The sequence below is a fragment of the Salmo trutta genome, chromosome 18 (genome assembly GCF_901001165.1).
Source record: "Salmo trutta chromosome 18, fSalTru1.1, whole genome shotgun sequence".
In the NCBI taxonomy this organism is placed as follows: domain Eukaryota; kingdom Metazoa; phylum Chordata; class Actinopteri; order Salmoniformes; family Salmonidae; genus Salmo; species Salmo trutta.
In genome coordinates, this window is record NC_042974.1 from 17,330,142 (window position 1) to 17,354,122 (window position 23,981).

The 23,981-nt window shown below is 43.4% G+C and overlaps 2 protein-coding genes across 5 annotated transcripts in view; one reads left to right on the top strand and one right to left on the bottom strand.

The window, feature by feature from the left end:
• Positions 1 to 1,145: 1,145 nt before the first annotated feature.
• Positions 1,146 to 15,110, bottom strand: LOC115152907 (cAMP-dependent protein kinase type I-alpha regulatory subunit). Of its 4 annotated transcripts, none has more exons than XM_029697835.1 (11): positions 15,093 to 15,110; positions 11,725 to 11,949; positions 11,399 to 11,566; positions 9,485 to 9,576; positions 9,295 to 9,356; positions 9,143 to 9,189; positions 8,585 to 8,743; positions 4,418 to 4,478; positions 4,120 to 4,241; positions 3,945 to 4,026; positions 1,146 to 3,730 (listed from the first exon to the last, which is right to left on the bottom strand). In XM_029697835.1, the coding sequence occupies exons 2-11, from the start codon at positions 11,896 to 11,898 to the stop codon at positions 3,558 to 3,560; spliced, it is 1,140 nt and encodes a 379-aa protein (XP_029553695.1). In that variant the 5' UTR covers positions 11,899 to 11,949; positions 15,093 to 15,110; the 3' UTR covers positions 1,146 to 3,557. The 4 variants fall into 4 exon arrangements, with proteins under 4 accessions (XP_029553695.1, XP_029553691.1, XP_029553693.1 ...); XM_029697831.1 differs by having other exon boundaries at positions 11,725 to 11,925; positions 15,065 to 15,094; XM_029697833.1 differs by lacking the exon at positions 15,093 to 15,110 and adding an exon at positions 13,091 to 13,250 and having other exon boundaries at positions 11,725 to 11,925.
• A 76-nt stretch (positions 15,111 to 15,186) lies between these two features.
• Positions 15,187 to 23,981, top strand: part of LOC115152903 (WD repeat domain phosphoinositide-interacting protein 1) — a 9,922-nt gene continuing 1,127 nt past the window's right edge. The window contains exons 1-11 of the mRNA XM_029697823.1: positions 15,187 to 15,263; positions 17,037 to 17,119; positions 17,814 to 17,983; positions 18,237 to 18,333; positions 18,493 to 18,590; positions 18,811 to 18,903; positions 19,308 to 19,378; positions 21,640 to 21,747; positions 21,901 to 22,065; positions 22,157 to 22,264; positions 23,633 to 23,781. Of these exons, the coding sequence (XP_029553683.1) occupies positions 15,187 to 15,263; positions 17,037 to 17,119; positions 17,814 to 17,983; positions 18,237 to 18,333; positions 18,493 to 18,590; positions 18,811 to 18,903; positions 19,308 to 19,378; positions 21,640 to 21,747; positions 21,901 to 22,065; positions 22,157 to 22,264; positions 23,633 to 23,781 (1,219 nt within the window). The remainder of the gene's footprint in view (positions 15,264 to 17,036; positions 17,120 to 17,813; positions 17,984 to 18,236; positions 18,334 to 18,492; positions 18,591 to 18,810; positions 18,904 to 19,307; positions 19,379 to 21,639; positions 21,748 to 21,900; positions 22,066 to 22,156; positions 22,265 to 23,632; positions 23,782 to 23,981) is intronic.

Below are 23,981 nucleotides of genomic sequence, written 5' to 3' on the forward strand. Positions count from 1 at the left end.
ACACCAACCCAACCATAACACACCCTGACATAGATACCTCATCACAACTACAGTACTGTATGTGGACATGCAGCTTATCATATCACCACCAGCTATACTTTGTTCTAACTAGTCTGAAACAAAGCTTTGTCTTCAAACAACGTTCTGTTGGATGCCATTTCATCACAACATGTCTGGACCTTTTGCTCTGAGCTGTTCTCATTACTGTCCTGACTACAAATCCAATGCATCCTGATGTTTTTGATGAGAGGGAGAATAACCACAACTATTTTAAAGAGCCTAAGTAAGTTAAATCATGCCAAATTAGTAAGTTAAATCCTGCCAAATGAAGTTTGGCTTCTGCCCAACACTACTGAAGGGAGCCTGTTTGCCAGCTTAAAAAGGTGTCAGCAACAACAAAAGCTCAGTCACCTGATTTTAATTACATGCAGGAGTGGGTTCTGGGTTTACCAACTTTATAAGCTTTCTGATGAAGTGTGTGTCGGTTTCATTCAACCTATTTCAAGCCTTTTTGTGGTCATTGTTTACACCATCAAGCATGGTAATTGTTCAAAAGACTATTCTTACAAAACAGTAATCCACCAACAGTTTAAACATCTCATTTCAGTGACCATCAATGAGGTGCATCTCAATAGTCTGAAGGGGCTTCCTTTCTTTATATGCACTGAAACAAAACAGAATGTGAGGCCCTCCATGGGATTTTCCTTCACCTGTCCTGTCAGTTTATGTGGGTGTAGTGACTAATGGGCAAAATCTGGCAGGAAGTGGTTGCTGGTATTAAATCCTAGATGCCATTACCTGCCGTTGTGCCCTTCAGCAAGGCACTTAACCCCCCACAACAGCTGCCTGGGCACCCAGTGTGCCAGCCCCCACACCTCTCCAAAACCTCTGTGTGTGTGTCTTTCAGAGGGGTTAGCTCAAATTTCAGTTGGACCTTGTGGGCGATCAACCAATAAAGCGACCTTAACCTTAAAGAAAGCACTGAAGACTTGAGGCATTGCACTGCCCTCCGGAGTTCAGAGATGATATTGCACCTTATTTACTACAGGAAACAATCACTGTCTTTCAATTCGGACTATTTCACCATTATCATAGTATAAACATATTCAGACAAACAATGAGTAAAGACGTACAAGACTCACAGGTAATTTTACCTTTTTATTGCTTAAACTGCCATCTGGAACAATCTATACCAAAAGGATAAACGTCTTTGCACATACAGGAAGTCAAACAGAGTACAGTCATTGGGTAGAATAGAAAAAGAATGGTCCTCAGATGACCTGCAGCTCTCAGAGCCTGCTGCAGGCCCCGCAAACTTGCTGAAGGTCAGGCTAGCAGGAGTGTCTATGCCCGGGTTACATAAGCTAAGGCAAACCGGGCGGATTGCAGTGTGCCTACTAGTGAGCACTAATCTTGTGATGTGTTTTACCATATCAGTAGTTCTACGTGAAGAAACACCAGCAAACCACTGGTGAGTTGTGAACTGTCAGCAAATAGACACCTGCAATATTCCAGAACATCAACAATCTGAAAGCAATACAAAAGTTTTGAACCAAGTAGGCAACACTGCAATCGACTCAGTATCATGTTGATTGGTTTTGAACATACACACGGTTACACAAGTCCATCCATCCAGTCAGCCATACTGTTTTGTACATAAGATTAAAATTGGAAACATGACAGAGCCTAAACAAAGACAATACCTCAGAAAGGGATAAAAGCATTACCGTATGTCAGGGTCCTTTCTGTTAGAAAGGGGTGAGGGGCAAGCTGTGAGGCAGGAATGAACAGGAATACAACTTAGACTATAGATTTCTGCAGGAGTTAGAAGAAAAATAGCTAATGACGTGTTTTCTTAAGATTCAAGGGGTGAAGCTGAGTGAATGACCAACTGTTTGATCGACAGGGGCAGTTTGAGAATACCATTTCATTCACACCATCTCATCACTTTACACTATGCTGTAGGTAGGCATAGAGTAGATAACAGATCATTTCAAAAACACATTCAAATCATTTTCACTATGCTTTAACAGCGAAGCTGCTTTAAAATAAAGATATAATCGTAAAACTCATGATAATTTAATCTGATGTCTGAATTACCACAGTTGGGATGCTTTCTTACACTTAAATTTTGCACTCAAATACATAAACAATTAAGTCTTAACCATCTACAATTCAGATTTATGTTAATTACTTTAAAGCCCTTTCGCCTACTTTTAAGAGGTTAACCCATGCCTGTCACAATACAACTACATACTGTTTTGTCGGTTGGCAAGAATAAGCATTTATTTACGCTGTGGCACTGAACACCTAAAATAGAATTTATGGAAAAATAAGCATTTACAAAAAGACATTTAAACGTACTTAACTTTACCATCACTCCAAACCATAACATTAGTTCATTCAGTCAATAAAGATAACTTTAATTGTCATAACTATGTAATAATAATTCTGTTTAAAAACATAGTGATTAAGTTATTTGGTGTATACTGAAAAATGCTGAATACTGAAAACCATTTAATAATCTTTTTCCCCCCTATTGTAGTCAATAATGTACCAACAAATCAGAGGTGAGTGTTAACATGGTGATACTTCCTGTTTTGAGTTCCACTGCTTCTGACAGAATAAGAACAATTACTAACATTTAGCACTAGTTTGGTAGCTGTCCAACAGAAAGCTTTCTGGTTGCATTAAGTTGTACAAACTCTCTCAAACTAGATAAAATAACAGTGAATTGGATTGATGGACCAATCAATGGAAACAATGTAAAAATGTCTGCGATTTAATGTACAGTAACAATGGAGGATAACCATTGATTATCATTGCATGAAAGCTACATAACAAATTAGATGCAATCATTATGCTCCCAGCATTCTTGTAATTCTAAAAAGTACAATTTTATGAATTATTTTGTAAAGATGTCAACATTGACACATTTTTATTGAAACCGAACTAGTTAAAAATATCTGAACAATATTCAGCATGGACGCTTACTTCACCATGTTACGTTTGATTGTCCCATCTTATCATTGGCCTGTCCTAACCTCGGCCAATCCCCTACTAATCACTGCTCGTGTTTAAACTAGAGGAAAACAATTCTAGATTCAGTGAAGGCAGTGAAAGCAAACCATATGAATTTGGTACATTTAAACTGTAACATAACTGTGCTCCTATAGGTGACTATGATAGCTAGGTGATGGGTAGCATAACATTTAGATGAGTAAAAAAAAAAGTCAAAGCAAATGGAAGATCAATTTAAGTGACATTGAAGCAAAATTGCATTGGTGGACCCTGGTTCTAAAAGAGGCGGCGTTATGGGGTTACATCAGGGATTGGGGGGGGGTACAGGGGTAGGGGGTGTGTTATAGGGTTACATAGGGGATTAGGGGGTGGGGTGTGTTATGGTGTTACAAAGGGGATTAGAGGGTGGGGGGGTACAGGGAGTGGGTGTGTTATGGGGTTACACTGGGGATTAGGGGGTACAGGGAGTGTGTGTGTTATGGGGTTACATCGGGGATTAGGGTGTGTTATGGGGTTACAGGAGGTGGGGAAACCCCTCAGACAGACAGTGACACGAAGCTGTTGTACTGTTGGATGTTGCGTTTCAGAATGTCCGAGCAGGGTCCCAGGACACGCTCGAACCGCGGTCGGTCCAGCTTCACACACTTCAGAGGACCGCGGGCAACCACAGTGGCAGCACGGGGACGGTTCATCAGCAGGGCAATCTCACCTGGAGGAACGGAGTACATGTTCAATACAAAACAGGCTTCAGAAATCTGGTTAATTTAAATATAACCTTCATATGTGAGAGGCTTCACAACTCAGGTTAGAGCTTTGTGCTTTTTCAGCAGACCACCTTAAAATGTGAGATTCAGGATTAAATAGTGCATATATAAACAAATTCATCTAGAAAGAAACTTGATGCCTGAGGAGGTTCTTCTTACCAAAGTAGTCAGACGGTTGTAACCTCCCAACTTCCACAAACTCCTCGTTCTCAGAGCGACGCTGCAACACAGCTGCAGAACCCTACAGAACACCAACATCAGGGTAGTGTTCAGTAGGGAGAAAAGGTGTTGAAACAGAGTGAGACGGGGAGGTACTTTAGAGTGATGTGCATACCTCCAGTATGATGAAGAACTCGTCGCCAGGCTCTCCCTGCACCACGATCTTCTGTCCGTCATCAAACTGCACCGGCTCCAGAGAGTCAGCCACCGTCAGACGCTCCCATTTGTCCAGAGACTCTGGGGGGGTGGAGTCACGAGACAGGGGTGTATGTAACATCACAATACTGAACCAAAAGGAAACAACTGTACAGTACAGCTTGGTGGTAGAGGGAGGGTTATTATTCCCTCCGGCAATGAACAGCATAATCATTACAGGGGAAAATTCAAAGATGAGAAGAAACAGTGAGCCTTACCTAAGATGGAGACTTTGCTGAGGAACTCCTCGTACATCTTCCTCTTCCTCAAAGTGCTGCCCTGTAAACAACAAGAGTCCTAATGTTTATTCTCGAGTTCTGACGTTTGTTGTAAGCCTTCAAACGTCATCATGTATCTACTGCTCATAGGGCTAATCTTTTGTAGTTGTCTCCAATGTTCCCTCCAATTTTTTACAGCACTGAGCAAATTTCAGGTCTGCTGAGCAAAAACTTGCCCGTTGTGAAAATTCTGTACAACATCCAGCATGTGTTTACAGTGAACACTAAGGCTGTACCTCCTTTGAATTACTGTTTTAACAGTGGCCAGGTAGTACGGAGAAAAAAAATGTATGAAATGTATGCATTCACTACTGTAAGTCGCTCTGGATAAGAGCGTCTGCTAAATGATTAAAATGTAGGCTACTGTGGCTATTTGATCATAATGTACAGTAGACCTACCAGAGTGGCCTACCATCAAAAACAATAGAGAAAATGCATGCCATAGCATTTCAACATGGACATAGCTGTTCTATCATTTAGCCTACAGTAGCAGCCAATGTGTTGTGTTCAATGTAGGCCTACATTCCATGAGACTTTAGAAAAGAAACATGCAGGGCGAGACAACCTGTTTATCCACTTGTCCTTCAGACAAGGAGGTGACTGAAATGCTGTTGTGTTGTTTGATGAAAGAAACCAGTTTACAAAATAAAATGCATTATAATTCCCATACCATTATTACAGAGAATCAGACAAATTATGCTACCCTCTGCCTATTAGCTACTTAGCTCATTCAAACCTGTGTCAAAATACAACACTGCCCATTTACATTTAAAAAAGAAAATAAAGCTATTTTCTTGACTCGCTTTTCAAAGATGTCTTGAAATGTACACATTTTGTGCTCTTGTAGGAAGCAATCACTCCCCTATTGCTGACTACAAATGATCTATAACTGGGCTAATAACTCACTAACTAGCAATGGATATGAAGAAAAGGTGCACACGTGGCTACATGCAGCTCTCGCTTTGATCTCCAAACAAGCGTACATACTCACGACCGCTCATGTTGTAAACACAGTCCAGTTCAAATTAAAATGGCACAAATCCATATACGGCAACGGTCTATTTGCATATAGACCTACTGCAGCTATGATTGGTTATGCCACACCGGTCTGTGTAAAGCACGGGCTGAGTCCTGTGTTTCAATGCAATAGAAACCTACTCAGATGCGTTCCGCCTCCAACTAAATCTCTTGCATAGTTTATTATGTTGCATTGAAAATGGCTAATAATGCATTGATTCGAATCACAATTGCCACACTAAAGGGAAACATTGATAATGTTGGCAGGGAAAACTGTAGAACAGTGGTAAACCAACCATTTCTGAGTCAAGATCACTGAGTCAAAATGCACACTCAGATGTTTTTAACGTGACTAAAAAAAACAAACCCTATGCAACAATAACCAATTAAAAAGAGTACTGTAGCAATGAGGTTGCGCAGTATGCTATAGGCCCAATACATTATAACCGCATATTAGCTTTGCTTGAATTGCCAATGCATTGTTGTTCGGGCAATTTTTTGGTATTATATTTAAAAAAAATTGAGGTAGGCTATATGACACCAGTAATAGAGCCATTGTTGTATTACCTGTATGCTCACACAGCTGTGCTTCACATTTAAAATGATTTGCTTTTTATTACTGGGCTGATGGTGCTTGCATCTGATGGTCTGTCTCAGCAGAGGGAGAGAGCAGCAGACTGAGGGTCTGCCTCTCAACATCCCTCTGCTCTCCCTTTCCTCCACTGACCAAAAAGCATCACTGTCTTCCAGCTGATGGCACAACTTGAGTCACACCGCATTATTTCTGCCTTATGCACAAATTCATGTTGTTACTCCTATGAGAAAAGGGAAATATTATTAAATAAGACCCAAGACGCTAATAATAACAGCGTAAGCCTATCTACTTTCCTACTCATTCATTACTGCTGCTGTGCTTGTTGTAGCATTGAGTGGAAATAGGAAGAACGTGCATTTTATGGCTTATAAAACTGTTGAATACAAAGTGTTGACAGTACGGAGTAAGAATTTAACATGAACTCACTCATAAAAACAGCATCTCTTTGCTGTACTCGTTGACAATCTCTCTCTAGCCATGGTTTTAACTTCTCTAGGGTAGGTGGCAGTATTTTGACGTCCGGATGAAAGGCGTGCCTATAGTAAACTGCCTGCTACTCAGGCTCAGAAGGTAGGATATGCATATTATTAGTAGATTTAGATAGAAAACACTCTGAAGTTTCTAAACGTGTTCGAATGATGTCTGAGTATAACAGAACTCAAATGGCAGGCAAAAACCTGAGAAAAATCCAACCAGGAAATCTGAAGTTTGTAGTTTTTCAAGTGCTTGCCTATACAGTATACAGTGACTTAGGGTTCATTTTGCACTTCCTAAGGCTTCCACTAGATGTCAACAGTCTTTAGAATGTTTCATGCTTCTACTGTGAATGGGGAGAGAATAAGAGCTCCTGGAAGTAGATGAGTGAGAAAATGACATGAGCTCAGAGGCGCGCACTCACGTGAGAGTTAGCAGTGTTCCTTTTCTTTTTTGAAGACAAAGGTCTTGTCCGGTTGGAATATTAATGATAAAAACATCCTAAAGATTGATTCTATACATCGTTTGACATGTTTCTACGAACTGTAATGGAACTATTTTGACTTTTCGTCTGAATTTAATGCGCGAGCACAGCGCATTTGGAGTACTTGACTGAACAAAAAGGAGGTATTTGGACATATACATGTACTTTATTGAAACAAATAAACATTTTTTGGGGAACTGGGATTCCTGGGAGTGCATTCCAATGAAGATCATCAAAGGTAAATGAATATTTATAATATTATTTCTGAGTTTGTTGACTCCACAATATGGCGGGTTTGGTTTCGTGTCTGAACGCTGTACTCAGATTATTGCAAAGTGTGCTTTCGCTGTAAAGTTTTTTTGAAATCTGACACAGCGGTTGCATTAAGGAGAAGTGTATCTATAATTCTTTGAATAACAGTTTAATATTTTAATCAACGTTTATGATGAGTAATTCTGTAAATTGATGTGCTCATTCACTGGAAGTTTTGGGAGGCAAAACATTTCTGAACATTACACGCCAATGTAAAATGGATTTTTTGGATATAAATATGAACTTTATCGAGAAAAACATACATGTATTGTGTAACATGAAGTCCTATGAGTGCCATCTGATGAAGATCAAAGGTTAATGATTAATTTTAGCTGTATTTCTGTTTTTTGTGACACCTCTCCTTGCTTGGAAAATGGCTGTGTGGTTTTTCTTGTCTAGGTGCTGTCCTAACATAATCTAATGCTATGCTTTCGCCGTAAAGCCTTTTTGAAATCGGACAATGTGGTTGGATTAACGAGAAGTTCATCTTTAAAATGGTGTATGTTTGAGAAATTTGAATTATGAGATTTTGTTGTTTTGAATTTGGCGCCCTGCTAGCGTCCCACATACCCCAGACAGGTTAAACATTTAGAAATCTCACAGAATCAAATTTGCTGTAGCTTTCTTTTATGCCCACTATGTTACTGCAGACACTGTAATCCGAGCCATCCGATTGGCCAGCGGTAGACCTTTCGTGCACTTGATTTGCTCTCAGGGCCCGCTGGTAAGGCAGAGTTTGTACCTTCAGACACATGAAATGGTTCAAAATGGCAACAGTTGGCCTACCCAGTGCATAGGACAGCTGAATCAGGTGCACCTACAGCCAACAGCCAGAGACAAATAAAAAAAATATCAACACAAGGCTTTATCATCTGGTTTTTAACAGAAATGTTTGCCGATCGACTAGGAATGCCTTGGAGATCGACGTGACCACTGCTCTAGAAAGTTGAGAGAAGTTCAATCTTGTGCTTCTCTCTGTGGGCTGATATCTCTGCACGGCAGTCCCAGGGGAGCTGTGCCAACAGTCTCTGGGCTACTGCGCGCATGCAGATTAGAAGGAACATTGGATGTCTGTATATTCAATTCATTCAATCCAGCAGTTATAAAAAAAAATCATAGCAATTCCACCTGTCCCTCATCATTAATTATTCCAAAAGTATTGAAGGTAAATCAACAAATTGTGTCTGTCAGGTGAAATGTCAGAGCAGAGCAGGGCGAGGCTCACCATGAGTATCCTCCTGTAACTGTCTCTGTCGATGCCCCACAGTTTGACGTTGGTCTTGGCTCGGACAGTGGCAGCCCTGGGGGTCCCGTAGATCAGGGCCAACTCTCCAAAGCTGCCCCCCTCCCCGATATTGGTCACCCACTCATTGTTGACATACACCTGGCAGGAAGGTGGGGGGTGTTTAGTCATTAAGACCAGGTAAGGTTAGTGTATTACTGTCTCTATTAGATGTTGTCGTTTCTTGTATTGTGTAGAAATAATTAGGTTTAGCCATCTAATTAGAATCCTATTTCTATGAGAGTAGGCATTGCTAAGGTATTAGATAACAGGAATCTGAATAACCAAGTAACAAATGACAAAAAATTGCATATAAACAGTATAAAAAGAGAGTTGCAAAGTAAGCCTGTCATATTCCAGGGGGAAAAAAACAAGACAAGCTTTCAAACTTGGGGGCCTGTCTTCTTTTAAACTGGAACGCTTGTGTGTGTTAACACGAGAGTCATTGTGCAAAAGCAAAAAGAGTGTTGTTGGTTCCTAAAATACATCAAAGAGACGTACATCCGTCTCTCCTTGGTCGATGACGTAGAAATTATCCCCCTCATCACCTGACGGGGAAGAGAGGATATTGTTCATAATTTCTCTGGAATAAAAAGACATTCAGGTCTAATTGAATTTCCACTGAATCTAAAGAAAATCAGATCCTACTGTACCTTGCATAATGATAGTCTCTCCAGCGATGTAGGTAACTGAAAACATGGCATCAAATATGTCACTGTGAATAAAGATTGTATTTGTTAAGCTTTTGTAAAAATATTAAAAGTCTGTGACTTGATCAGTGGGATTGATAAACTCATTGACAACCAAACTTTAGAGACAAATCAAAGCCTGTTAACAACATACCTCCTCTCGTTGTCATCCAAGTGAGAGAAAAGCACATTCTTTTCGATAGCTTTAGCAAGGGCAGCCATCGTTTTGTAGTCTTTAGGAATGACCTTGAAAACAAAACGCATCCAGGATTAGGCATTTCACCCTAGCTATTCACAAGCTCTCCAGCCAGCCCATAGATGATTAAGTAGAGGACACTTTTGTGGGCTAGTCTGAGCGACTGTGCTTGTGGACTAGTCTGAGCGACTGTGTTTTGTGGACTAGTCAGGGATGCAAACTGGTGAGGGCCCAAAAAGGTGACACTTTTTTTTGCATGTTTCGGTACAACAAAGAAAATATCCCTGCTAGGAAGAAATGCAGGTTTTAACTAATTAAACAACAAAGAATATGATCTACATGATCAGTCTGTGTGTAAAATAAGTGGTTAATGTGAACCTAACTCATAGGTATTTTTTTTATAAAGAAAGCAATTCAATGTTATTTGTTGCCTAGACTTTACTGCAAATGACACTCAAGTCTTGAGAAAAAAACAATACACTTATATTGCAGTTAGCCATGAAAGCCTTTATAATAGAACACTTGTGACCACACACACACACATAAATATTGCACTTGGGAAAAAAACATCTTAAAGTAGAAATACGATGAAGCAAAAAGGCATTCTATTTTTGCTCTATTAGAGTGGCCACTTATAGTAGACATCAATCAAGTACACAAGGCTATATGTGTGCAAAAATAAAGTTCACTAAGTAAAAAAATGTAATAATCCCCCCTCACTCACACACAAGTGTTACTGTCAAGTGCAACAAAACAAAAGCAATATCTTTGGGCTACACTGCACATTATTACATTGTACACTTTCTGCCTGTGGACATCTGTCCTACAATGTGCCAGCAGAGCAAGATACCCTTTGTTGGCATAATTGATCTCTTTCAGACAGAGACTATACCTGGCATATCCCTTTTTATCCACTGTATTGAAAAAGTAAGAAATAGGGAAAGTGTGTGGTGTTCCTTTCACCTCAATAGTGGCATCCAGTTTAAGCCAGACCCAGCTACACTTGATCCCTGAATCCACTTGTTTAACAAGCAACGCCTCATTTTCACCTAATTCTCTCTTTCTGAAAATTAACCACATACTGCAGAGGTTAAACATTAGTTCACAGATCGTAGTTAATTCGTTAGCAAATTAACTAGTCAACATTTCACACAGATTCCCAGGGTCCAGTAAGCAACTAACGTGTTATAACTTGAAGAACAGCAAGGAGTCGTATACCAGTTAATACTACAGCGAATTGGTTAGGTTACTAATGTTAGCTCATCTGATGTTGTAACGTTAGCTAGCTAACGTTAGCTGTCTGACTTTATTAGCCAGCTAATTTTCACACCCTAAACTAAATTATTTGATCAGTTAAGCTGGCTAATGTTGCTCAACATTTCTCTGGCTAGCTAACGTAGAATTCTATCCAGCTAGCAAGATAATGTTACTCAACGCTAACAATACTTGTTCCACCACACTTTCTCCCTCACCTCAAACTATCCAAATGCCAGTTGTTTTCCAGTTACAGCTCATGAGGTGCTGATGCTGTAATTAGCATATTGGTTGTCTCTTCTCTCTTCAGTAGCGTGCTGCATTCTGTTATGTGAACGATGGATATGGCCTTGGATACAGGCAGTATTGCGCCGAAAGGGCATCACTCGTTTGCTTACAGACAGTAGTGTGATCCAAAGCCTGGGACTAGGCCGAGTGACTGTGTTTTGTGGGCCAGTCCGAGTGACTGTGTTTTGTGGGCCAGTCCGGGGCCAGTCCGAGTGACTGTGTTTTGTGGGCCAGTCCGAGTGACTGTGTTTTGTGGGCCAGTCCGAGTGACTGTGTTTTGTGGGCCAGTCCGAGTGACTGTGTTGTTTTAGTAGGCGTCTGTTTCCTCACCTTTCTGACATAGGATGCAGCGTCCTCCTCTGTGTAGACCTCAGCGCTGATGGCTCCTCTCCGCCGGCGACCCTTGACAACGGGGTTCATGGGAGGAGACACCTCCTCATCCCTGGAGTCAGAACGGCTGCTGGCCTTCTGCTGGTTTAGGATCTGCTTGGCCTCCTCCTGCACGAGGTCACAGACATCCAATCAGCTGCCAGGGGAATGCTTTACAATATAAAGGCACTACAATGATAAAGCTACTTTCATGGAAGAGCCTGTCAGGTCTGGAGGTACACAGCTAGACGGTATGCATGCATGCACGCAGACACCACCCTACCCACCTTCTCCAGCCTCTCAAAGTACTCTCTGAGGAAGGCCATGGGTCTGTCAGGCCTGGAGGTACACAGCTGGACGATGCAGTCCTTCAGCAGCTGCTGGATGTTGTGTTTCTGCACGTAGAGCTCACACTCCCTCAGACTCCTCTCCTCCTCACTGCTCGTACTGCTCGATGCCATCACGATGTGCTCCTGCTCCGCTACTGCCTGGTAAACAAACTGACCTTTGAACTAGAGATGGCGAGAGACAACTCAGATGGTTACTTCTATCATTTTCTGAAAGAGTTACAATGCTCTTCTAATGTGGTTGTTATTGTCTTCTAAAATGAGGGCGCATGTGAGACAGAAATAAAGTGAAGAGAGGTGTTACAGGGATGCTTGATGGAAATGTGGTCATATGATGTGATTACATCTTACTAAGTGGTAAACCCACTGTATCCTTGCTTGATGTCATCTGACATTTGTTATCAGTTTCATAATGCAGAGGTCAGGATTAAATGTATGTCATAAACAGTAAATAGCACCATGTCATTCCTAATCTAACAAAGTAGATTATCAAAGACGGAGCCAGATAGCAAGCACGCCATGCTGCTTTACTACTAAAGACAGGATCTATTGCATTGGTAAAGTTAAGTCCTCCATCAAAAGGGTTACATTGTACTGTTCATACGGTTCAGTCGCATCACTAAGACAGATCATGAGGATACAAATGATAGAAACAACCATTTACATCAAGTATTAATAAACTAAATATCTAGCCGAGCTAATGTTGACTAGGATTTCAGACAGTTGTTGAATGTCCTGTTATCTAGCGATGCTTATTGCTCTGGCGTTTACTGCTTATGATCTTTCTCCTGGAATAATGAGATGTCAAAAAACATTTTTTTAAATGGCCTTGCTTTCAAACCGTTGATTGAAGCAGTAACGTTTACCAGTTGGAAGGGTAAATTATAAAGCAAATGCTGGTTGTCTACGATGCTAGTTAGCTAGCTATGATATTAGCTATTTCCTTCAAATACAACAGGGAGCATAACAGATGACAGCATTCAAGACCTAGCTAGTTAGCTAAATTAGGCCTTTAATACGTAGTTAGCTAGGTACTAGAGTTAGTACGCGTCACATCGTTGTTTGGTCACAGATTACTGGTACGTTAGCTAGTTAGTTAACTTAAACATACTAATGACGAAGATAGCTTGCTAAAACTGTATTGATTGATATCAAATCTAGCTAACTAGTTGGCATTTAGGCCTGCAAAGCCCTCTTGCCAATGACGCCATCTTGAGCTCTATCATAAACAAATGCGAGGCGGAGGCTACATATCCCGCAATTGCAAGGACATACATTTTCAACGACGAAGCATGTAAATACTTACAAGAACCCGCGAATTCTTACCGAGCCCTTCGTCAATGACTCGGTTTGGGATGTTATTTCCACAAGCGTACCAAATTTCTCCTTTCGACTTTTCCAAATCCTTGGACCGCTGCCCCACCGGATACGGGTTTAGGACCAATCACGAGCCGTCATTGACGTCAATTCGCCTCGTTCTGACATGTGAGCCGTAACCCTTGGCAACATTAAAGGGGAACGTACGGAAATCATGACGTCAATGAGAAAATTATTAAAATAATAGCGGATAGAAGGACCCGATAGTCTCCTATATAAAATGTCCCATGAACAGTGGGTGGGGCGTCCTCTATTCAAATAAATCTCAATATAGGAATATTTTATGGGGATGAGATTGTTGTTTTAGATTAATGTCTCTGCACGCTATGGCTCAGCAGTTTAGGCTTATAATAAACAATAGATGGCAGTGCCATTGGATTATATTTATGTTTCATGATTGAACAGACAAGGAATTTGTAAAATACATTGTTTGCATAGCTTTTGTGCAAACTGTAAATGTTTTTTTTTTTTTACTCTGCAAAGCTTGTGCCAAAGATGGTCAGCAAAACATTCGATGGGTCCATCCATTTGATGCAGCACACTCCAACCGATCAAAACAATTCCTCGTGCCCAGAATGAAGGTAAAATTAAATAATCGCAATCGTTTCATTTATAATGGGCGGTGCTCTCTGTACTTTTCCCGGAGAGTTTTATTGTAAATGAGGGGATTCGATTAATCTCGGCCGAGCGACCGAGTAGGCGTGTTTTGCACCGGGTGAAAGTTGATTGCATTCGTTGCTGTCTCCCGGGTGTGACGAAATCGGCTCAAAACAAAGTGACTTATAGCACGTGGAGTAACGCTGAGTGTTACACCTTGATCACACTGACAGCATCATCGAGTTTTGGTACACCAGAAATACATTAATTTCCAATGGAACGCTGTATTTGCCTTGCAGCATTGCAGAGGCAATTGCAGTGCGTTCTGTGTGGTACATGCATTGGATTTATCGTACCTCTATGCGTACAATTTGAATGCATAGACAGATTGACGAAATGGTAGCAGAGGGTGAATGTTGAACTTTTGCTGCGTACTATTTTCGCAATGATGCTGTAGGTGCGATCAGGACCTTCTTGCCATACGGTATACATTTTACATTGTACTTAGTCTTCACAATACATGCCGCATCACAACAAAAAGTATAATTGTACACATTAGCAACGTCTTCCGTGGTTTACTAATGGTACCGCACACAAGTCAAAGCAAAGCACAAGTTGAAAGAAATCCAACACGTGCGACACACTGCACACAATGAATGCCGCGCACCACAACCTAGTCCTGCAGATGGGTCGCAGTGGTGTGTATCGCCTCCCAATGAAATGAATCGACTTCTGCCTGAACACATACAGTTGACACAACCGATGTGCATGAGGCGTCATGAGTAGGATTATGTGTTTTCACATGCAAAAGTGGTTAGCTTTACCAATGAAAACGAGATAGAAAATAATTAAAACATACAACATATATTTTCAACAAAAATGTATGTTTCTGGACGATGCACCATGCTGCCTTGAAAAACAAAATGACCGAGCAGCACATACTGTTCGATTTGAGAAGGGCGCTCCCGCTCCTCCCTCCCCGCTTTCGACCGATGACGTAACAGGCCTGCACCCAGTGCCGCGCGGCAGCATAATCGAATCCACCCAATCAGATACATGTTTTCAAAAGGTTGGACAATCTAAGAGGTGCAGAGGTAGTCTCCAAGTTCCAACCAGCCAATAGAAAAGGGCACAAAAGTGACGCATCCAGCCCTCAGCTGTTTTTGTTTTCGTCTGCCTCCTGTTAACTCTAGAAGTTAGGGTTAAAACAGAATACAAGCGCCGTGTTCTAAAGTAGAAGAAGCAACAAATCATTTTAGTTTCAGGATACAAGCCATCAATTTCCAATTTGTATAGCATGTATTACATTGTAATAACTCATCTCAAGCGCATACGTGTGTAGAGGAGCTGGGTTTCGGAGTGGTCGATCCGAACACAGGCCACCGAACTAGGGCAGTGGAGCAGGACCGGATAATCACTGTGGACGAGATGGAGGAACGGGGGACATCCGACGGTCCGGGAGGGCCTCAAGGCTTGATCAGCGCCTCGTTCAACCAGGACACCACGTAAGCACGCGCCCTGTCTGCCAACTCGGGCCAGTTCTAGCGTATTCAACGTGTCACACTGTTACAAGATTCTTCTTGCATAATCTAGGCAGTAAATCTGTATGCGTCCGTCTAGCTGTAATATGGTCTGTCTGTAGTTTATCAATGTTAATACAATTGTCCCATGGTGTCTCATCAACACAGTTCCTAAAATATAGGTTAGTACCTTGTGAAGTACGCCACCACACTACGAAGGCTTATAGATAGATGGCCAGAGAAAAGTTTCCAGGCAAGATTTGTCCTACAGCAGAGATACTAGTCAGCACAGCGGACTATTGTGCAAATTCGTTTTTTGTCTCGGATGATGACACATGCAATGAGTTGTGGAACTGTCATGATTTCTTGAAGCACTAAGGCTATCACCACTGCATGCATGGGGCGGTTGGATGAATGGCATTATGGGATCCCATGCTCGGTAACATTAGGAATGTTGAGTGTGAGTGATAGAGGAGCTGCCAGACACTGTTGATCTACAGGGCGGTTACAGGTGTAGTAACAGCCAACTGGTCAAACACACATGTTAATGTTAGATCCCTCCCATTTTCAATCATCCTCAGACATGATAAGACAAGCAGCAGTTAGGCTATATGTTGCCTGGGATAGGCCTATATCCCACTGAACCACGCACCTGTTCCACTCTGGGTAGTGGTTGCCCTCAGGCACAGATCTAGGATCAGCTCACCCTCCACATAGCGTAACCTAAACCATAAGGGGGGAAATGTTAAACTGATATTAGATCAGTGTCTACTCTAGAATGAATATGATCCTATATCTTCCTAGTCCATCCTATTCCACCTGTTGACAGATGCCTGTCCCTCTTGTTCTCTACACAGTATCTCTGTATATGCCCATAGTTTGCTTGATTATCAGTGTTGTTTGAAGTGCTTAGGGTGATCACATGACCTGAGTCGACTCTTGCTGTGTTGACCACTGTGTATCCTTCATTTCCCCTGATTGCTATATATAGCTCAGTGGGTAGTGAGGCATTTCATGTATCCCCTACATTTCCTGGTAAGCGGAGTGTGTACAAAGGCTTTCCTTAGAAAACATCCTCTGTCCAATCAGCCTTTCCGCTCATAAGCGTAGCGTAATTTAAGAATGCACTGAGTAAAGGTAGTAGCTGATAGAGGTGTCCCGGTTAGAGAACAAGGATAGGGAGAGAGACTTGAGGTTCAGTTTACAGCGTTTGAGCTCCCATTTATTTTCTCCAATCAAAGATGCATTTCATTTCCATTAATTACGTTTGTGTGGTTTTGATATTGGACTCACAGATAACAAAAAGATAAATGCTGGAGAGGTTTTTACAACTGCCCGGATTGTTTGGCACTGAACTCATTTGATTTTATTGTATGGTTTTTCCATTGTTAGTTCATTTAGTTTAAGCGGTATAGCATGTGTAGCTCTGTGTTGTTGTTTGTGTCACACTGCTTTGCTTTATCTTGGCCAGGTCGCAGTTGTAAATGAGAACTTGTTCTCAACTAGCCTACCTGGTTAAATAAAGGTGAAATAAAAAAAAGGTAGCTTATTTAGATTATGGCACAACAAGTGAACATCCAGCCTATTTGGTTATATCATATTAACAAACTTTAACCTTCAAGCAAACCTTGAGAGGGGATTATGATGAAACCATTATGGTGGTTTACAACTCTACACCTCTATAGTGGATTATAGACTACACACATAGTGGACGCCATCTTGGATGTGCAACAACAGTTGGGGCTCTGTGTGTTTCAGGTCTCTATCAGTGGGCACTAAGTCAGGCTACAGACTCTTCTCTGTCACCTCAGTGGACAAGATGGACTGCATCCACGAAGGAGGTGAGTGTCCTTATAGCCTGTGTGTGCTGGTAGCTACAGTTAAACACAAAGCTGGTATCCTAGCACCGGGACAAAACAAACACCCAATAAGCTGTGGTCAGGTCAACTAGCATGGTTGAACAGTAGTCTTGTAACCAGAGAACAAGTTGTTCTAAGCTGACATAGCCCTCCCTCTCCCACATATGTAAACAATGGTAGAGAGCAGTGTGTTACACCATAAGCCTGTTCCCAGTAATGCATTCTGCAAGTATTTTATCAGTGTTTCGTATCACAGAGAGAGGAAAGTGTGTGATCCTATGAATGTTTTAGTTTGAGTATTGAATGAATGGTGGAATGAATGATGGAAAGTGTGTGTGCGTGTGTGTGTATGTATATGTGTGTGGTATGTATGTGTGTGTGTATTCTATGCGCAGTGTGTTTTATATTAGCACTTGTATGTGATTTAACCCTTCCCTCCCTCTCCTTCCTCTTCCTCCCTCTCTTTCCCCTCCCTCTCCTTCCCCTCCCTCTTCCTCCCTCTCCTTCCCCTCCCTCTTCCTCCCTCTCCTTCCCCTCCCTCTTCCTCCCTCTCCTTCCCCTCCCTCTTCCTCCCTCTCCTTCCCCTCCCTCTTCCTCCCTCTCCTTCCCCTCCCTCTTCCTCCCTCTCCCCTCCCCTTCCCCCCCTCCCTCCCCTCCCCTTCCCTCCCTCTCCCAGCGGAGTGTCCAGACGTGTACATCGTGGAGCGGTTGTTCTCCAGCAGTCTGGTGGTGGTAGTCAGTCTCTCCATGCCCCGACGTATGAACGTCTACCACTTCAAAAGGGGAACAGAGATCTGCAACTATAGCTACTCTAACAACATCCTCTCAGTCCGGCTCAACAGACAGGTAATGGACCTCTCCCAAACCCATTCCTCACCGGTACACTCTTAAAAAAAGGTGCTATCTAAAATGTTAAAGGGTTCCCCATAGGAGAGGCGAAGAACCCTTTTAGAACCCTTTTTTCTAAGACTGTATACTTAGGTCAGATTAAGGCCCCATTCCAATCCAATCTCTCTCACCAATCCTGAGATCAGTTCCCATTCCAAACCTATCCCATCTTCCAGCTCTGCTGCAGCGTTTCCCTCTCTGTCCCCTGTAGAGGCTGGTGGTGTGTCTGGAGGAGTCAGTCTACATCCACAACATCAAAGACATGAAGCTGCTGAAGACACTGCTCAACACGCCCCATAACCCCTCAGGTACTGAATACGCACACACACACACACACACACACACACACACACGCACACACACACACACACACACACACACACACACACACACACACACACACATCATTCATCATACCCTCAACTATGCTCAGTTTCTAAACACAGACAAACCCTCCAACCCGTCAGGTCTCTGTGCCCTCTCTGTGAACCATGGTAACTCCTACCTGGCGTACCCTGGCAGTCAGACCATCGGAGAGATCATGGTCTATGACGCCAACAACCTGGTAAGACCTGATATTCAAATGACTTCTGCCACCGCTGCTATTCAAACCACTGTCTGCACAGCACAACGCAGGGGGTATTCATGTTGACCCCAATGGCAGCTTGTGGGTTAGCTAGTAGAGTAGTTGGAGAGGTAGATGAAGTACAGTCATTGCATGTCACAGCTGTTGAAGTGGTCACAGGTTGATGATGTTACTAATGTGTGACCTGTGTTTTCCTCAGAGCAAGGTGACGATGATCCCAGCCCATGACAGTCCCCTGGCTGCCCTCACATTCAACACTTCAGGAACCAAACTGGCCAGTGCCTCCGAGAGGGTGAGTCTGACTGTTCCTTTCTCTCCCTTTCTGGTTGTCTCTGCCTGTCTTTCAACTGTACCTCTCACTATAATATATATACACATACATACACATACACAGTGTACAAAACATTAAGAACACTTACACCTGTTGTTTTACCCATTCACCCTCTGAATGACACACATACACAATCCATTTCTCAATTGTCTCAAGGCTTAAAAACCCTTATTTAACCTGTCTCCTCCCCTTGATCTACACTGGTTGAAGTGGATTTAACAAGTGGCATCAATAAGGGATCATAGTTTTCCCCTGGATTCACCTGGTCAGTCTGTCATGGAAAGAGCAGGTGTTCCTAATGTTTTGTGCACTCAGTGTACATCTCTGTCTACGGTTCTATCTGATCTCCTCCTCCTCCAATCCAGGGTACAGTGATCAGAGTGTTCACCATCCCAGAGGGACAGAGGCTGTTTGAGTTCCGTAGAGGGATGAAGAGGTCAGTTTATATCAGACTACAGATACTACATGTGTAGACAGACTACAGATACTACATGTGTAGACAGACTACAGATACTACATGTGTAGACAGACTACAGATACTACATGTGTAGACAGACTACAGATACTACATGTGTAGACAGACTACAGATACTACATGTGTAGACAGACTACAGATACTACATGTGTAGACAGACTACAGATACAGTGGGGGGAAAAAAGTATTTGATCCCCTGCTGATTTTGTACGTTTGCCCACTTACAAAGAAATGATCAGTCTATCATTTTAATGGTAGGTTTATTTGAACAGTGAGAGACAGAATAACAACAAAAAAATCCAGAAAAACGCATGTCAAAAATGTTATAAAATGATGACTAGCCTCTCAAAGCACTTAATGATGACAGAAGAGGGTGCTATGGGGCGATAGTCATTTTGTTCAGTTAACTTTGCTTTCTTGCATACATGAACAATGGAGGACATCTTGAAGCAAGTGGGGACTATAGTGTCTGTGGTATCTGTAGTCTGTCTACACATGTAGTGTCTGTAATATATGTAGTGTCTGTTGTATCTGTAGTGTCCCCTTCTGAGGGGTAAAAGACGTTGTTGTGCCCTCTTCACAACTTTCTTGGTGTGTTTGGACATTACAGATACTACATGTGTAGACAGACTACAGACACTACAGACACTACTGATACTAAACTCAGCAAAAAAAGAAACGTCCTCACTGTCAACTGCGTTTATTTTCAGCAAACTTAACATGTGTAAATATTTGTATGAACATAACAAGATTCAACAACTGAGACATAAACTGAACAAGGTCCACAGACATGTGACTAACAGAAATGTAATAATGTGTCCCTGAACAAAGGGGGGGTCAAAAGTAACAGTCAGTATCTGGTGTGGCCACCAGCTGCATTAAGTACTGCAGTGCATCTCCTCATGGACTGCACCAGATTTGCCAGTTCTTGCTGTGAGCTGTTACCCCACTCTTCCACCAAGGCACCTGGAAGTTCCTGGACATTTCTGGGGGGAATGGCCCTAGCCCTTACCCTCCGATCCAACAGGTCCCAGATGTGCTCAATGGGATTGAGATCCAGGCAGAACACTGACATTCCTGTCTTGCAGGAAATCACGCACAGAACAAGCAGTATCGCTGGTGGCATTCTCATGCTGGAGGGTCATGTCAGGATGAGTCTGCAGGAAGGGTACCACATGAGGGAGGAGGATGTCTTCCCTGTAACACACAGCGTTGAGATTGCCTGCAATCTCAGTCCAATGATGATGGGTTTGTGCCCATAGGCGACGTTGTTGCCGGTGATGTCCGGTGAGGACCTGCCTTACAACAGGTCTACAAGCCCTTAGTCCAGCCTCTCTCAGCCTATTATTGATGGAGGGATTGTGCGTTCCTGGTGTAACTCGGGCAGTTGTTGTTGACATCCTGTCCCGCAGGTGTTATGTTCGGATGTACCAATCCTGTGCAGGTGTTGTTACACGTGGTCTGCCACTGCGAGGACGATCAGCTGTCCGTCCGGTCTCCCTGTAGTGCTGTCTTAGGCGTGTCACAGTACGGACATTGCAATTTATTGCCCTGGCCACATCTGCAGTTCCCATGCCTCCTTGCAGCATGCCTAAGGCATGTTCACGCAGATGAGCAGGGACCCTGGGCATCTTTCTTTTGGTGTTTTTCAGAGTCAGTAGAAAGGCCTCTTTAGTGTCCTATGTTTTCATAACTGTGACCTTAATTGCCTGCCGTCTGTAAGCTGTTAGTGTCTTAACAACCGTTCCACGGTGCATGTTCATTAATTGTTTATGGTTCATTGAACAAGCATGGGAAACAGTGTTTAAACCCTTTACCATGAAGATCTGTGAAGTTATTTGGATTTTTACTAATTATCTTTGAAAGACAGGGTCCTGGACGTTTATTTTGTTGCTGAGTTTATGTGTAGACCGACTACAGATATTGCAGTCACTGCAGACACTGCAGATATTACAGAGACTACATACACTGCAGATATTAGACACTACATAAAGTGCAGATATTACAGAGACTACATACACTACAGATACTAAATACACTGCAGATATTACTGATAATACAGAACAGACACTAAACACTACATGTGTAGACAGAATACAGATATGACAGACACAACAGGTACTACATGTGTAGACAGACTACAGAACGATTCCAAGATATTGTAGTGGTAGGTTTGGTATCTTGGGGGATGATGACTCTTACCATGTGTGTCTGTGTCTCAGGTATGTGAGTATCAGCTCGTTGTCCTTTAGTTCAGATGCACAGTTCCTCTGTGCCTCCAGCAACACAGAGACGGTCCATATCTTCAAACTGGAACAGCACAGCCCCAGGTACTCACTGTTTACTCTCCAGATTTTGTCCCTTTCTGGTTCTCAGTGGCTAGTTGTCAGGTGTGTTCAATGCTTTATGTTAGTTTTGTCTCTGTAGTCAGTCAGGAAGAGCAGTGCGATTTACTCCTGCCTGTCTCCTCTGCCGGTCTCTAGTCGAGATGGCGAGTCTCCTACGTGGGGTGCCTACGTGGGGAAGATGTTCACAGCTGCCAGCACCTACCTTCCCTCCCAGGTCTCTGACATGATGCACCAAGACCGGGCCTTTGCCACCGTACGACTCAACATGTTCGGACTCAAGAACGTATGCGCCTTGTCCACGTAAGTTTGTGTGTGTGTGTGTTTGCGGGGGGATGCAGGGCGGTAGGTGTGTCACTTTATTTTACAGTCCTATTACTTGCTATATTTTCAGGGTTCAGAAGCTACCTCGTCTGCTGGTGGCGTCATCAGATGGACATCTCTACATCTATAACATTGACCCACAGGACGGAGGAGAGTGTGTTCTGGTCAGGAAACACAGGTGAGGGACTGGGTTCCGGTCAGGAAACACAGGTGAGGGACTGGGTTCCAGTCAGGAAACACAGGTGAGGGACTGGGTTCCGGTCAGGAAACACAGGTGAGGGACTGGGTTCCAGTCAGGAAACACAGGTGAGGGACTGGGTTCCAGTCAGGAAACACAGGTGAGGGACTGGGTTCCAGTCAGGAAACACAGGTGAGGGACTGGGTTCCGGGCAGGAAACACAGGTGAGGGACTGGGTTCCAGTCAGGAAACACAGGTGGGGGACTGGGTTCCGGGCAGGAAACACAGGTGAGGGACTGGGTTCCAGTCAGGAAACACAGGTGAGGGACTGGGTTCCAGTCAGGAAACACAGGTGGGGGACTGGGTTCCGGTCAGGAAACACAGGTGAGGGACTGGGTTCTGGTCAGGAAACACAGGTGAGGGACTGGGTTCCGGTCAGGAAACACAGGTGAGGGACTGGGTTCCGGTCAGGAAACACAGGTGAGGGACTGGGTTCCGGTCAGGAAACACAGGTGAGGGACTGGGTTCCGGTCAGGAAACACAGGTGAGGGACTGGGTTCCGGTCAGGAAACACAGGTGAGGGACTGGATTCCGGTCAGGAAACACAGGTGAGGGACTGGGTTCCGGTCAGGAAACACAGGTGGGGGACTGGGTTCCAGTCAGGAAACACAGGTGGGGGACTGGGTTCCGGTCAGGAAACACAGGTGAGGGACTGGGTTCCAGTCAGGAAACACAGGTGAGGGACTGGGTTCCGGGCAGGAAACACAGGTGGGGGACTGGGTTCCAGTCAGGAAACACAGGTGAGGGACTGGGTTCCGGTCAGGAAACACAGGTGAGGGACTGGGTTCCGGTCAGGAAACACAGGTGAGGGACTGGGTTCCGGTCAGGAAACACAGGTGGGGGACTGGGTTCCAGTCAGGAAACACAGGTGAGGGACTGGATTCCGGTCAGGAAACACAGGTGAGGGACTGGGTTCCGGTCAGGAAACACAGGTGAGGGACTGGGTTCCGGTCAGGAAACACAGGTGGGGGACTGGGTTCTGGTCAGGAAACACAGGTGAGGGACTGTGTTCCGGTCAGGAAACACAGGTGAGGAATTGGGATCTGGTCATGAATCACAGGTGGGAGACTGGGTTCTGTGTGTGAGCCTCAGAGTTGGGGTCAATTCCATTTTAATTCCAGTCCATTCAGGAAGCAAAATGACATTCCAATTCCAATTAATTTCAATGAGGAAAATGTGGAATTTGATTTACTTTCTGACTTGACTGGAATTGAAATGGAATTGACCCCAACCCTGGTGAGCATATGTGTGTGCTTAAGCATGTTTGTATATGTGCGTGAACTCAGGCTCTCTTTGTGTTGTCTCCAGGCTATTTGAAGGAGATGAGGCGCCACAGGAAGCACAACAGGAAGAGGAGGAGCCAGAGGATGGAAGGTCCCTCCCACCGTCAACCAGCCCATCTTACGCTGCCACTGTGTCTCTCACCTCGACCCCACCCTCTTCTACCACTCTCACAGGTAATGTGTGTGGTTTGCTTCATGAATGTAGTATGTCTTACCTTGTGTGATTAAGGACTTTTTTTCAATCCGTATCACAGAAGTTCAGCTTTACAGCGTGATTGAAATTTAAAGGAAATGTTCCTGCTTTAGCGGAAACTGCATCACGGTAAACGCTGCATATGTCGGCTCAATGGGAAATTACCTTTAAATGTGTATTG

What these genes read in the sequence shown, in the direction of transcription:
- LOC115152907 (XM_029697831.1), bottom strand. An exon ending in AGAGACTATCATTATGCAAG is followed by an intron (nt 9,190 to 9,294) that starts GTACAGTAGGAT and finishes CTTCCCCGTCAG; the next exon opens with GTGATGAGGGGGATAATTTC. An exon ending in GTTACAGGAGGATACTCATG is followed by an intron (nt 4,479 to 8,584) that starts GTGAGCCTCGCC and finishes TGTTGTTTACAG; the next exon opens with GGCAGCACTTTGAGGAAGAG.